The following is a 15523-nucleotide window of genomic DNA, read 5'->3' on the forward strand; positions in this document are numbered from 1 at the left end:
ATAGGTAGGTGCGTGGGAAGCAACACTGCTACGGGGCGTGTTATAAACGGCACGCAGGTTCCGTAATGAGCTTGCCTTTGATATTTTTTCCTTTATTTTTTGGTTTTTTTTCTCCGTCAGGTCTTATTCCATTAGTTCCACCTGCACAAGAATGAATTTTGTCCAACTTTGAATTTTGAAGATTGAAAATCGTATCCATAGAAGATTCTAAGAGGAGTCAAGTCCAAAATGAAAGTGCGATGTATAATGAAAAGCATTATTCTTGCTCCTTGATGCTTCTCATATGCACATAAAAGGAAATCATATCGTGAAACATATCAACTTGTGTACATTAACTTTCATTTCATTAGAACAACCTTTTTTTAATATTCTCATGATCATGCACGCATGCACAAACACAACACAGAGACACCCATCTTATATATGATCAAGCTCTTTGTGTGTGTGTGTGTGTGTGGGCGCGTGCATACGTGAAATTGTTCATGTGCGTGTGTTGCACAGGTGCGTAAGCACTACAAAGAGTTATCACGGTATGTAGGTACCATGGGGGATCATTATATATTCAGTCATGTCCCTTATACTTGTGGGATTCTATGCTCGAAGTTTTCATGTTTGAGCTTGTTTCTCTATAGTTTTTTAACTTTTCATATTTTAGCACTTTAATTAATTCCGTAATTTAACATGTTTAATCATATAATCTCATGGCCGTAGTCTCTTTGTTTGTAGAAAGGACAATCCTAAAATTGACACACATTTGAATATCTCTTAAAAGTTTAGGTGATGGAGATCTTAGGTACATTGAAAATAGTATCCATACAAGATTCTAAGAGGAGCCACATCCAACATAATCATCTCATGAAAGATATAAGCATGTGAACATTGACTTTTCTTTCACTAGAGCAAGTGTTCCTTTATGAGAAGCACACAAAACCTAGCAAGTTTCCAAAAGAAAAAAGGAGGGGTATGAGTGAGATATCAAGAAAGATCAAATCCTTAGAAAAAAAGAAAGATCAAATCCTTAGGAAAATCAAGAAAGATCAAATCCTTAGGAAAAAAAACCTTGTAATAGGAAATTTCTTTATCCTATTTAATCAGCCAAAAATAGTGCCGTGACATTTCACATTCGATCAAATCCTTAGGAAAATCAAGAAAGATCAAATCCTTAGAAAAAGAAAACCTTGTAAGAGGAAATTTCTTTATCCTATTTAATCAGCCAAAAATAGTGCCTTGACATTTCACATTCGAGACTATCTTATCGTAATTATTCAAGCTTTCTTATCTATAAGACTATAATTATTTCCTTAATTCTGTATGTTTCACATAAGTTCATGTTACATGTTTCTATTTGTTGAGAGGACATTGCTAGGATTTTAATTCATTTGAATCTCTTAAAATTTTATGTGATGGAGATTTTAAATAGTTCTACAAAAATTTTGAAGATTGAAAATAGTATCCATAGAAGATTAACTCAAAAATGAAAGTGCAACATACAATTCATTAATAAAAAACATTATTCTTTCTCCTTGATGCTTCTTATATGCACATTGAAGGAAATCATATATGCAAATAACACATGGGAATCGGTGACCTCAGGTGTGTTGATGGCCTCAATGCCAAGAAAGTATCTCTGCTCACCCAAATACTTTGTGTCAAACTTCTTCTTAACAGCATCTTCCTCTTCATTGTCACCCCCAACAATCATGTCATGCACATAGATGGTGACCACAATCCCGTTATCACTCTTTCACACATAGAGTGAGAATGATCAAAATTTGCCATGTCAAAACCAATGGTGATAAGATACTGTGCAATCTTATCATGCCATGCCCTCGATGACTACTTCAAGCCATACAAAGCTTTACGTAACTTGCACACATAATCTCGGTGGTTCAAATCCACATAAGTAAGTGGCTATTCCAAATATACTTCTTCTTGGAACTGATACAAGAACACATTCTTTACATCGATCTGATGTAGAACCTAACCTTTTGATTCAGCTCGTCATAATAAATGATATAGATCTGTTCATACCCTTTGGCAAACTAATCTTGCCTTGTAACTGCTAATGTCTCTATCTGAGTTGTGCTTCTTTGTTTGTAGAAAGGGCTCGTAATTAGACTACTCATAGGGTACTAATAGACTACTAATAGGATACTAATATGCTATTACTAGTGTGCTTCACTCATTTGGTACTACTTAGAATTCCCAACCTCCTGTGTATTAAAAACAAAATTGTCCCTAATGCTCATAGCATCACTGAGAATCTCATGGTTTCCTTCATAGGTGGCATCATCAAAGATGTCATCATTTGTGTGCACACTTGGTGCTACGGGCTCGATAATATGATATTTCCATTGTTGCAACATCTTTTCCATGCACCATGCCTGCAAGCACTACAAAAACATGATATATTTTGTGCTCTAATGCTCGTGTTGTTAGTCATTGAGAACCCATTAACGCAATGTATAGAACATGTTTTATCAACAGGCTAGTAGTCCCACAAAACTAATCTATCAACTTCTGTAGCCTTCACATACCGAAAAAATCTCACCACCACAGATATTTACTTTGATGGGTAGGAAGCTTGAGTTGCATTTGAAAAATTCGATCGAAGAAAGTTGACCACGTCAACAAGGCACTCTAGTCGCACAGCATCCACTTTCAATTGTTCATGTGTGAGGGCACTCTTCACAATAGCCCCTACTCCATCATGCTCACCCTTACCATGTCCCAAGCTAAAAAAATTCCACGTCATCTTCAACCCAGTAAAACTAGTAAAACCATGATATCTCTCGACAAAATAAAATTGTCTCTTTGTCGTGACTTGGGATGCTACATCATTTGACCAAACATAGTACTCTCGTAAAACAGTACATCCTATTTCTCCATTCACGTATAATGAAGCATAAAACAATGTTGCACAAACAGAGTATCATGCTTCATATCATCAGAGATAAAGAAATGGACAGTTTTTTGAATCTCACCCTCAGTTCGAATGTACATTATGTGCACAAGAATAGTTACCTACTTTGAATACCAATGCATATATTGGATCTCTTTTTGCTTTTGAAATGAGTAGTTCTTAGCAAATTCAACAACATCAGATGAAAAATGCAACACACACTCTCTAAACTGCTCAACTTGCCACTTGTATATAAAATTGTGTCGAATAAACTTTGCAAGGTGAGTCCAAAACAAGTGTACTGATTCTTTGCAGCTCATTTGTGTGACTATCAACTCTTTCCTTTTCTTTGTTGTTCCACCCCTACCCTTGTAAGCCACATCCTCAAAAACCTTCACTCGAACGACTATTTCACTACTATCACAAATCTCACGTTGGCAAAAAACTAATTTTTTTGGCCCACGCTTTTCTCATTGTCCCAGTGTGCAGTCGAGATGATGAAAACTAGAAGGTATAGGCTTTTCACATAGCGCACCTTCCTAAATAGACATAACACTTTTGAAGGTGTGATCAATAGATCTGCATGTTGAACTACCACCATCGCTTTGGCATATATTATAGTTGCACAAACAACCTGCTTTATGAAATCCATTACTATGCTGTTGCATAAAGTTCATTGAATCTTTGAGGAAGATCATTTGTACATGTTGAATATAGTAACATGTGTATCTATCTTTTAAAAGGCTTCAAGTATTCCAATGAGCATTGTTGAATTGCAATATCTAGGTTCTCTCCTTTGAATTCCACCAAGAAATGTTCTACTTGCAGCAATAGAAAGGTTTGTGTTTATTACATTACATAATAATGTTGAAACAGAGGTTATTAGCATAAAATATTACTAGTAATCCAAAGAGTAATGAGTACTAATTAGTAGACTGAACTACTATTTATAGTAAGCAAGACTACTAATAAGTAGATTAAACTACTATATAGAGCACTGAACTACTAATTCATAGACAAGACACTAATTAGTGGACTGGACTATTGTTTAGGAGGTAAATTTTAATTAGTAGACTCGACTACTACTTAGTAGATTGAACTACTGTTTGGAGATTGAACTAATAATTAGTATCAGGTCTACTATTATCAGTATATGCAATCTACTAATTAGTAGTTGCCTCATAAATAGTAGTTCAAAATACTAATTAGTAGTCCACTTTACTAACTAGTAGCTCGTAATAAGTAGTTCAATTACCAAAATAGTAGTCCAATCTACTAATTAACTCAAGCCGTATGCACACGGCATATAGCCTATGCATAGGGCCTATGCATAAGCCGTATGCCGTATGTGGTATGCATAATACCTATGCATACGGCCTATGCATATGGTCTATGCATAAGCCATATACATATGGCAAATGGCCTATGCACACTGCCTATGCAAAAGCTGAATGCATAGGTTGTATGCATAAGCTGTATGTTGTATGCATAAGGCCGTATGCATATGGCCTATGCATACCTTAACCCTAAACCTGATCCCCGACACACCCAAGGGTGCAAAAACACAAATAGAAGAAGCATAAACAAAGAGGGCTTACCTCTACTAGTCGAATCCGTATGAAAGGGATGCATGGCCTACGCCCTTGGAGGCCGTTTGCCTTGAATAGACCTAGGAAAGATTTTCATATAAAATCAAAACATTGGTTCATTATGCATAATAGGGCTTATGCATAATAAGTCTATGCATAAGCCCTATTGCATAAGCGGGCTAGCATAAGAGGCCTATTGGAATACTCATTATTGTAGACACGACAACGATTGAAAGTACTAGACAATGATTTAATAGATTGGAATACTCACTATAGTAGATAGGACTACTAATTAGTAGACTGGACTATTGATTGTAATAGAGAAGACTACTAATAAGTAGATTGGAGTATTGTTTAGGAGTTAATTAGTAGATTGGACTACTGTTTTGGTTATTGACCTAATTACTAGTTACGAGTAATTAGTAGATTGGACTACTGTTTTGGTTATTGACCTAATTAGTAGAGTGGACTTGCTAGTCCCTCAAGTATGCCTCTTCTACTAGCTATGGATTGATTGTTGATAGGACTACTAGTTGTTGGACTAGTTATTACTAGAATGTTATGAAATATTATTTAAAAGACTGTACTACTAATTAAAAGGCTGAACAAAAATTTAGTAGACTAGACTACTCATTATAATAGCTAGGACTACTAATTAGTAGAGTGGACTCTTGATTGTTGTAGAGAAGACTAGTAACTAGTAGACTGGACTATTGTTCATAGGCCGTATGCCGTATGCATAGGCCTTATGCATATGGCATATGGCTTATGCATAAGCCTATGCATATGGCATACGGCTTATGCATACGGCATATGGCCTTTGCATAGGATTTATGCATAGGCCTCATGTATAGGCTGTATTCATAGGCCATATGGGATATACCGTATGCATAGGCCATATGCCATATACCGTATATAGGCCTTATGCATACTCCATACGGCTTATGCATATGGCCTATGCATACGGCATACGGCATACGGCTTATGCATACGGCATATGGCCTTTGCATAGGATTTATGCATAGGCCTCATGTATAGGCTGTATTCATAGGCCATATGGGATATACCGTATGCATAGGCCATATGCCATATACCGTATGCATAGGCCTTATGCATACTCCATACGGCTTATGCATATGGCCTATGCATACGGCATATGGCTTATGCATAGGAAGTATGCATACAGCTTATGCATAGGCCCTATGCCATATGCATAGGCCTTTTGCATACGGCACACAGCCTATACATACAACTTATGCATAGGCCTATGTTAAAGCTGTATGCATAGGTCTTATGCATAGGGCTTATGGATAGGCGGTATGCCGTATGCATAGGCTTTATGCAAACTCTTTATGCATAGGCCTTATGCATATGGCTTATGCATAGCCTTATTATGCATAGGCCGTATGCTATATTCATACGGCCTATGCATACGGCCTATGCATAGGCCTTATGCATATGGCATACAGCCTATACATTTAGCTTATGCATAGGCCGTATGTCCTAAGCATATGGCCTATGCATGTATGCATAGGTCGTACGTCGTATGCATACGGCCTTCACATACAGCTTATGCATACGGCCTATGCATAGAGATATGGGGCATTGTTATATGCCATCTAGAATGCTGCTTATGTCAAGCTTGGAGTGGTTATTCGCGAGAGTAAGTGGGGCATAGTGGAGGAGGAGTCCTCAATTTTCTCACTATCCTTCTCTTGCAAAAGAGGAGGCTTTAATAGTGGGGAGCGTGTGGAAAGTCCTCATTAGAAGCTATAATCCGAAAGAGACATTGTCCACCCTACTTGTCTAAGAAGTATTGTAGGAGGTCGTAACAATGTCCTAATATCAGAGGTTGTATTTTTTGTCTAAGCTTGTGTTGTTGTTTTCTCTTGGTTGGCTTGACATATACAAGGTAAGTGGCCTTATTCATTCAACCTTATGTTTATTACACCCTTGGGTGCCACGTTTAGGAAATGGACTTATGCATACAGATGTGGGGCATTGTTATATACCATCTAGAATGTTGCTTATGTCAGGTTAGGAGTGGTTATCCGCCCCCGCGAGTAGGTGGTTATAGTGGAGGGGGATCCCTCGCTCTTCTCACTATCCTCTTGCAAAAGAGGATATAGTGGAGGGGGATCCCTCGCTCTTCTCACTATCCTCTTGCAAAAGAGGAGTTGACTTTAGCTTTAATTGTGGGGAGCATGTGGAAAGTCCTCAGAAGCTATCATCCGAAAAATGCAACACACACTCTCTAAACTGCTCAACTTGCCACTTGTATATAAAGTTGTGTCGAATAAACTTTGCAAGGTGAGTCCAAAACAAGTGTATTGATTCTTTGCAGCTCATTTGTGTGATTATCAACTCTTTCCTTTTCTTTGTTGTTCCACCCCTACCCTTGTAAGCCACATCCTCAAAAACCTTCACTCGAACGACTATTTCACTACTATCACAAATCTCACGTTGGCAAAAAACTAATTTTTTTGGCCCACGCTTTTCTCGTTGTCCCAGTGTGCAGTCGAGATGATGAAAACTAGAAGGTATAGGCTTTTCACATAGCGCACCTTCCCAAATAGACATAACACTTTTGAAGGTGTGATCAATAGATCTGCATGTTGAACTACCACCATTGCTTTGGCATATATTATAGTTGCACAAACAACCTGCTTTATGAAATCCATTACTATGCTGTTGCATAAAGTTCATTGAATCTTTGAGGAAGATCATTTGTACATGTTGAATATAGTAACATGTGTATCTATCTTTTAAATTGCTTCAAGTATTCCAATGAGCACTGTTGAATTGCAATATCTAGGTTCTCTCCTTTTTTGAATTCCACCAAGAAATGTTCTACCTGCAGCAATAGAAAATTTTGTGTTTATTACATTACATAATAATGTTGAAACAGAGGTAATTAGCATAAAATATTACTAGTAATCCAAAGAGACATGAGTACTAATTAGTAGACTGAACTACTATTTATAGTAAGCAAGACTACTAATTAGTAGATTAAACTACTGTATAGAGCACTGAACTACTGATTCATAGACAAGACACTAATTAGTGGACTAGACTATTGTTTAGGAGGTAAATTCTAATTAGTAGACTTGACTACTACTTAGTAGATTGAACTACTGTTTGGAGATTGAACTAATAATTAGTATCATGTCTACTATTATCAGTATGCAATCTACCAATTAGTAGTTTCCTCCTAAACAGTAGTTCAAAATACTAATTAGTAGTCCACTCTACTAACTAGTAGCTCATAATAAGTAGTTCAATCACCAAAATAGTAGTCCAATCTACTAATTAACTCCTAAACAATAGTCCAGTCTACTAGTTAGTAGTCTTCTCTACTACAATCAGTTGTCCACTCTACTAATTAGTAGTCCTAGCTATTATAATGAGTAGTCCAGTCTACTAAATTGTTGCTCAGCTTTTTAATTTTAGTAGTACAATCTTTTAAATAATATTTCATAACATTCTAGTAATAACTAGTCCCACAACTAGTAGTCCTATCAACAATCAATCCATAGCTAGTAGAAGAGGCATACTTGAGGGACTAGCAAGTCCACTCTACTAACTAGTAACTAGTAATTAGGTCAATCACCAAAACAATAGTCCAATCTACTAATTAACTCCTAAACAATACTCCAATCTACTTATTAGTAGTCTTCTCTATTACAATCACTAGTCTAGTCTACTAATTAGTAGTCCTATCTACTATAGTGAGTATTCCAATCTATTAAATCGTTGTCTAGTACTTTCAATCGTTGTCGTGTCTACAATAATGAGTATTCCAATAGGCCTCTTATGCCAGCCCGCTTATGCAATAGGGCTTATGCATAGACTTATTATGCATAAGCCCTATTATGCATAATGAACCAATGTTTTGATTTTATATGAAAATCTTTCCTAGGTGTATTCAAGGCGAACGATCTCCAAGGGCGTAGGCCACGCATCCCTTTCATACGGATTCGGCTAGTAGAGAAAAGTCCTCTTTGTTTATGCTTCTTCTATTTGTGTTTTTGCACCCTTGGGTGTGTCGGGGATCAGGTTTATGGTTAAGGTATGCATAGGCCATATGCATACGGCCCTATGCATACAACATAGAGCTTATTCATACAACCTATGCATACGGCTTTTGCATAGGGAGTATGCATAGGCCATATGCCATATGTATATGGCTTATGCATAGACCATATGCATAGGTATTATGCATATGGCATACGGCATACGGCTTATGCATAGGCCCTATGCATAGGCTACATGCCGTGTGCATACGGCTTATGCATAGGCCGTATGCCGTATGCATAGGCCTTATGCATATGGCATACGGCTTATGCATATGGCATACGGCTTATGCATAGGATTTATGCATAGGCTGTATTCATAGGCCATATGGCATATACCGTATGCATAGGCCTTATGCATTGTCACGTAGGCTGTAACGCTTGTGACCGACTTACAGACCCGCCGATGGCCAGATTGGGCTTTAGCGTCAACGCCTCGATCGAAGCGTCGAGGACATGGCCATCTGGGGTTCAGTGGGAGAGGACGCCCATGCGGAGTCATGGACGGCCAGGCTAGTGTGGATGGTAGGCCACACACTATATAGCCTGGGGGATGAGGGGCAATCCTCATTCTTCCTCTATGGCTGGGTGGTGAGCCAGAGGCCGTCCCCTCTTGTGGTAACACCCGTAGTGGTGTTACGATAATCTAACACTAGTATCAGAGCATCAGTTTCGATTGGGTCAGGGTCCGTGCGTGACCGAGGGACCGGAGCCCACTCAATGGTTTTCAACCTTATCTCCACAATCGAGTGTGTGGAGGGAGGCAGCCAGAATGGGGAAGGAAGAATTCTCTCTCTCTCTTATGCATACGGCATACGGCCTATGCATACCGCTTATTCATAGCCTTATGCATAGGCCGTATGCTATATTCATACAGCTTATGCATACGGCCTATGCATAGGCCTTATGCATATGGCATACAGCCTATGCATAGGCCATATGTCATAAGCATATGGCCTATATGCATGTATGCATAGGTCGTACGTCATATGCATATGGCCTTTATATACAGCCTATGCATACGGCCTATGCATAGAGATATGGGGCATTGTTATATGCCATCTAGAATGCTGCTTATGTCAAGCTTGGAGTGGTTATTCGCGAGAGTAAGTGGTTATAGTGGAGGGGGAGTCCTCGATTTTCTCTCTATCCTTCTCTTGCAAAAGAGGAGTTTCCTTTGGCTTTAATAGTGGGGAGCGTGTGGAAAGTCCTCATCAGACGCTATAATCCGAAAGAGACATTGTCCACCCTACTTGTCTAAGAAGTATTGTAGGAGGTCGTAACAATGTCCTAATATCAGAGGTTGTATTTTTTGTCTAATCTTGTGTTGTTGTTTTCTCTTGGTTGGCTTGACATATACGAGGTAAGTGGCCTTATTCATTCAACCTTATGTTTATTACACCCTTGGGTGCCGAGTTTAGGAAATGGACTTATGCATACAGATGTGGGGCATTGTTATATACCATCTAGAATGCTGCTTATGTCAGGTTAGGAGTGGTTATCCACCGCGAGTAGGTGGTTATAGTGGAGGGGGATCCCTCGCTCTTCTCACTATCCTTCTCTTGCAAAAGAGGAGTTGCCTTTAGCTTTAATTGTGGGGAGAGTGTGGAAAGTCCTCAGAAGCTATCATCCGAAAGGGGCACTGTCCACCCTACTTGTCTAAGCAGTACTGTAGGAGGTCTTAACAATGTTCTAATATCACATGTTGTATTCTTTATGTAAGCTTTAAGTATGGCTTAGGTTAGAGCAAATGTGTTTTGTTGCGTATGCATGTATGTAGTAGCAATGTCGATCGATCGTCATCACAAGATCTTGATGTGGCCAATCTGTTGTCTATTATAAATGAGCGATATACAGCAAGCTTGGTCGCAATTTACACAATCATAGGTATAGTTCCATCAAACCTTTTCACATACACAAAGTTGATCTTTTATGCATTCTATTTGTCTTATATTTTAATCTTATATGTAGGCGGGCTTGCAGTCAAGCCAGTTGACATTATGGGGGCAGACTACCCCACTTGGCCAGTCTCGATGCAATGGGGGCAGTCTACCCCACTTGCTCAGTCGGGGTAGACCACCCCTTTGATAGGCGTAGGGCCAAGTGGTGCAGGCCCATCACGCTATGGGTGTGATGAGCCTACACCACCTTTCTCTACTGCAACCACCCCCGCTGCCTCACGTCCGGCTTCACCACCACCACCATGACGTAGTAGGGATTCTGGGGGGTAGTAGATGTACTAGCAGGGGGGCGACTGCTTTTGCTTTGGCAAATGCAGCACTAGGTTTCTTGATGCGTCTCCCCCACAGGGGGGCTCATCATCTACACATTATGAGCCAGCCCCTAGGAGACCCATTCCACCGTTCGATCCTCGCTTCCTACCATACAACGTGGATGCAAATGGTGCCCTCGTTGATGGATGCACGAGGTAAGCAAGTAATGGATCGTATGCATGTCCTTGTGGGAACCTAGAGTTCGTGAACTCCTTCAAAAAGTGGAAAGTACAAGATGAACTTTCTAAGCAATATGTTATCGATGTGCTTAAGTCGGCATTCCCCGTGCCACATGTAGGCCTGTGCTTCTCCGAGGAGTGGATGAAGCGGCGCATTAAGCTTTTGCTTTCTAATAGAAGAGCAAATCAAGAGAGCAGTGAAAAATAATTTGCAGAAGCCTAGCATGTGTACGGCCGAGGAGTGGAGGCACGCACATAGTTTCATGAGAAAGCACCCATGTGCTTTTCAGCAACTATAGCGATAGCGAGTGCTTCCCGACTACGGAAGGGAGAGGCTTCGCACTTAAGCCCCGGTGGGAAATCCTCCTTTCTTGCTCGTTTTGTAAGTATCATTCCTTCTCTCCTTTCATTTTGTTTTGTACTATATTATATTTTCTTAATTGTTTTTTATAGAGAGAGGTTAATGGGCATGACCCAACAAAAGAGGAATATGACTAGAGGTATAGAGCCCCCCGTCCACAATTGTGGGCGTGGATGCGTATGCGAGGCGTACGCTTGGATGAGTGCGTTTTGGGGACTCAAGCTTATGAGGTAATGTGTTGCCTAAACGATTCTCTTTTCTACGTCTAATGATATTTCCACGCTTTTCTTACCTTACGCTTAATGGCATGCATGCAGGACGAAGGGGGAAGAAGAAGAGGAGGATCCAGATTATCAGCGTGAAGCAAGTGAAGAGGACAAGGAATCGGATGATGAAGATCACTCGGAGTTCGATGAGGATTCCAGTTAGACACTCACCTCTTCATACCTCTTTGTAAAAACTTTATGTATATATGGCCAAAGGCCTAACAATTTATGCAATATAATAACTTTTTGGGCTAAATTGCATTCTCCACAATGTATGTGTTTCTTGTATTTGTGTTTGTGTTTGTTGTATTTGTATTTGTGTATTTTGCATAATCTAAATCTCTGACTCAGTAGCGGAAATAGACGTAGCTGCTCAGTAGCGAACCCGTTTGCAACGAAAATAGAAGTGTTTCTAGCAGCAAATGGCCCAACACGTAGCTGTGCTTCTAGCTATAAAAATAATGCTATTTTTGTTGCTAAACCCTCATTCTCTTGTAGTGAAAGAAGATGAACAACAAGAGCCACTTCTCAGGCTGCACTAGAAGAGTGATGCACACCCAGATTTTATGATTTTATGTGCACGTTACGCACAGCCCTGTATGGCTTGAAGCAAACACCCAATGATGCCAATACCAACCAGGAGTAGATAGGTGTAGTACGAGTGCGTGCTAGTGTTTGAGTGGAAAATAGTTCAATAGGGCCAGTTCGCCTCACTCGAAATTGAGAACTAGAGGAGGAGTCTCGATGAATAATCAACTCCTGCGATTTCACGGGAGCCGTTTGTTTGGGGGTTTTTTAAACTTTTCGAGGCATCACTTAAGCGATGCATTGCAGTTTGCAAGTGTTTTTTCAAGCATCATTTATGCAATACATGATTACACGTTGCTTATGCGATAACTGATGCGAGATGGTCATTGTTGACGAGGTTTTTTCAGCTTTAAAATGTGTCGTTTATAGGACATTCCTCATCGCATAAACGACATACTTGGAAAACCCCATCATTTCGAGCCCATCGTTAAGGGGGGGTTGTGTTGTAGTGATATTGTCTTCCTTTCATGTTAAAGATGGCCTTTCATAAGATAATGTGGTGGAAAGGGTGGAAATTTTATGCCCTTTCAAACATTGTGAAAAGGTTTAAAAAAATTAGCCTTTTAGATACGGTGGAAAGGTTGGTAGTTTTTTCGCCCTTTCACACATGGTAGAAAGGCCAAAAAAATAAAGTTCAAGATTTTAGACCTAATGGAAAGTGTGAGGATTTTTTGCCGGTTTTGGACGTGGTGGAAAGGGCAATATTATTTCTGCCACTTCAAAAGTGGAGGAAAAAGGTGGAATTTTTTGTGCAACTTCGAAAGTGGTGGAAAAGTGTGCCCTTTCAAATGTGCTCGAAAGAGTGAAAGCTTTTACGCCCTTTTAACCATGTCTAATAACACATATTATTTACACTTGTTGGAAAGGGAAAACATTTAAATGTGTTTAAAAGGGCAAAATTTTATCTTCCTCTACAGATGTCCAAAACGGTGGCAAAGTGTCCACCCTTTCAAATGCATTTATATTTTTTGCTCTTTTAGATGTGTGAAAGGAGGATATCCATAAAGGTGGAGTTCAGAGGGCGGAATTTCACACTACCCTTTAGGACAAAATCTTCCTTTATGGATGTCTGAAAGGGTGGAATTGGACTGCCCTTTTGGACCCATTTTAGCTTGCAAATGGATTAAAAAGGAGAAAACGTGTGTAGAAAGAAGAAAATGCATGCCTACAACGTAGGTCTTTGGTTTTCAGAACCCATGCTTTCCATCATTAAGAGTGAGAAATAAGTATAAACTCGAGTTTACAAAGGATAATGCAGAAGCATTAGCTTTTATTTTATGGAATAACTCTCACAAATCAATGTTGGACTAATTAGATGGCGTAGCATTTCATGATAATTGATAGAGAGGATGTTACTTTTGGAGTTGGATATCTAGCTACCGTATTAGATGGCCATGCCTTTAAGGATATGCCTCTGATGGCAATGGTCTCACAAGTAAAAGGCCGAGTTTGCAAAGGATAATGGAGAATCATCAGCTTTTATTTTATGGAATAACTCTCACAATTTAAAGTGGCCGGGCTCTCATATAATTTAGATGGCCGGGCTTCTCATGATAAATGAGTGGTAGCAGAGGGATTATATCTAGCTATCGTGTTGGAGGGGCACGCTTCTAAGGACGATGGTCTCGCAAGTGAGGCCGGGTCCGAAGCCGAGAAGCAGCCCCCACTCGTGGCCCTCTCCCGTGGTGGTGAGCTTCTGCTCCACGGATGTCTTGCGCATCTGGTCCATGATGAAGAGCACGCAGGCGCTAGACATGTTGCCGTACTGGTCAAGCACATGCCTGGTAGAAGCCATCTTGTCCTTGTTGAGTTGGAGCTTCTCTTCGACTTGGTCGAGGATTGCGGGGCCTCCAGGGTGGGCGATCCAGAAGAGGTCGTTGTAAGTGGGAGTGCCTTCCGCCGCCGGGAAAACCTTGGCAAAGGCATCTTTAAGGATGGAGCCGATGTTCTTGGAGATGATGGCGGGCACGTCTTTAAGGAGGTGGAACGTGAGGCCGACTTCGCGTAGGTGGCCATCGATGGCGCCGTCGCTGTCCGGCATGATGTCGGCCCCCGTCCAATGGATTTCGAACCAGGGTGTTTCGAGTTGGGGGATGGGGTCGGAGCCTACGATGAGGGCGGAGGCGCCATCGCCGAAGAGGGCTTGGCCCACGAGGCTGTCGAGGTGGGTGTCGCTGGGCCCCCGGAAAGTGATGGCCGTGATCTCGCTGCACACCACGAGCACACGAGCGCCCTTGTTGTTTTCTGCCAGGTCCTTGGCGATCCTGAGCACAGTGCCGCCTCCGTAGCAGCCTTGCTGGTAGAGCATGAGTCTCTTGACGGAGCTTCGGAGACCCAGCAGCTTGGTGAGCGCCCAGTCCGCACCGGGCATGTCAACCCCAGCGGTGGTGCAGAAGACGAGGTGCGTGATCTTGGACTTGGGCTGGCCCCATTCCTTGATGGCCTTGGCCGCGGCTTCCTTGGCGAGCTTAGGCACCTCCAGCACCACCATGTCCTGCCTCACGTCCAGCGACTTCTCCCAGTATCCGCAAATGCTGGGGTTGGCCTTGAGTATCTCCTCGTTGAGATAGAGGTGCCTCTTGGTGATGCACGACTTGTCACCTGCATGCATGCATGGAGCATGAGATTATATATATATATATATTTGCAATTGCTTATAGCAATTAAGGCAGCATACTACTACTAGTTTGAATTGAAGCTGCTGCATGCTAGCTGCACATGCTCAAATAATTACATGAAGGCGGCAAGAAGCTATAAGTCTTACACATGCGCTGGAACTTCTGTTTGAGCTCGATCTTGTCGTTGCTGTTGGTGATGTTGAAGTAGAAGTCCGGGTAATCCTTCTGGTAGAAGACGTTGGGTGGAACAGCGGTGCCGATGGCCATCACAGTGGCAGGACCATCAGATCGCTCCATTTTGCGAGGGATGATCGACAGCTTGTTGCAGGTGGTCGTAGCTGGCGCTGGCGCCATATTATAATTATTGTGAAGAAGAAGCCGCAGCAGCAGCTGCTGCTGATCAAAGCTGTAATATATACGTACAAGCGATTGTGCAAGTGAAAAGTAGAAGCTGCAGCGATGGATAGGTAGGTGCGTGGGAAGCAACACTGCTACGGGGCGTGTTATAAACGGCACGCAGGTTCCGTAATGAGCTTGCCTTTGATATTTTTTCCTTTATTTTTTGGTTTTTTTTCTCCGTCAGGTCTTATTCCATTAGTTCCACCTGCACAAGAATGAATTTTGTCCAACTTTGAATTTTGAAGATTGAAAATCGTATCCATAGAAGATTCTAA

The 15523-nt window shown here is 41.0% G+C and overlaps 1 protein-coding gene across 1 annotated transcript; it reads right to left on the reverse strand.

Moving 5' to 3' along the window:
• Positions 1–13692: 13692 nt before the first annotated feature.
• LOC147613180 (chalcone synthase 6-like) lies at positions 13693–15316 on the reverse strand. The gene is made up of 2 exons (XM_086782057.1): positions 14996–15316; positions 13693–14832 (listed from the first exon to the last, which is right to left on the reverse strand). Exons 1-2 carry the CDS (start codon positions 15201–15203, stop codon positions 13814–13816), a joined length of 1227 nt encoding a protein of 408 aa, XP_086638183.1. The 5' UTR covers positions 15204–15316; the 3' UTR covers positions 13693–13813.
• Between the last annotated feature and the right edge of the window lie 207 nt (positions 15317–15523).

The sequence above is a fragment of the Cibotium barometz genome, chromosome 44 (genome assembly GCF_041138505.1).
Source record: "Cibotium barometz isolate CiBa-2024 chromosome 44, ASM4113850v1, whole genome shotgun sequence".
Taxonomy (NCBI): Eukaryota; Viridiplantae; Streptophyta; class Polypodiopsida; order Cyatheales; family Cibotiaceae; genus Cibotium; species Cibotium barometz.